The 637-nt window shown below is 50.9% G+C and overlaps 1 protein-coding gene across 1 annotated transcript in view; it reads left to right on the forward strand.

Moving 5' to 3' along the window:
• Window positions 1-388: 388 nt before the first annotated feature.
• The window catches only part of NKD1 (NKD inhibitor of WNT signaling pathway 1), a 110,065-nt gene continuing 109,816 nt past the window's right edge, over window positions 389-637 (forward strand). Inside the window, 2 exon segments of the mRNA XM_035893165.1 lie at window positions 389-413; window positions 553-607. Coding sequence (XP_035749058.1) covers window positions 389-413; window positions 553-607 — 80 coding nt within the window.

The raw sequence follows: 637 nt of genomic DNA on the forward strand, positions 1-637 counted from the left end.
TTTTTTTCCCGGAGCCTCCAAAAGGCTCGCTCGCCCCTTTCATCTGCCGCCGCGGCCCAATGGGAAGGCGGAGGCTGCCTGCAAGTGGGCTAATCTCAATGAGGTGTCAATCATGTTCCCCGGTGGGTGAAGTAAGGTCTTTTGTAACCGCCTCTGTCTTTGGGAAAGAGAGGAGAGAGGAGGAAGACTGGAGCGGAGAGGGGGACGCTGGACCGTGCTGCGGGAGAGGAACTGAGATTTGATCTCGCTTGTGCGTTAGCAGGGAGAAGCGGAGCACACGGATTTCTAAACGCGCTGGGATTTTATATATCTACACAAATAACAACAAGCGAACCTGACCCTACTGAAAACAGTCAAATGAATCGTAATTGCAGATCAATGCAGAGAGATGGGGAAACTTCACTCGAAACATGGTTAGTTCCTTTCACTTGCTACTTCCTTAGCCCCTTCCCCTTACTCGGTTTTACTCGGCTTGTTGCTGTGATTTTATACTGGTGTCTAATGATCTTCCTTTATTATTTCCCCCACACACTCTCCTCTGGATCTGCCTAGCTGCCGTTTGTAAACCCAGAGAAAGTCCAGAAGGTAGGGACGGCTCCTACCGCTAGTAACTTTGAACGCCTTCCCCCCGGTCCCT

This window comes from Egretta garzetta, unplaced genomic scaffold, assembly GCF_000687185.1.
Source record: "Egretta garzetta isolate BGI_Z169 unplaced genomic scaffold, ASM68718v1 scaffold314, whole genome shotgun sequence".
In the NCBI taxonomy this organism is placed as follows: domain Eukaryota; kingdom Metazoa; phylum Chordata; class Aves; order Pelecaniformes; family Ardeidae; genus Egretta; species Egretta garzetta.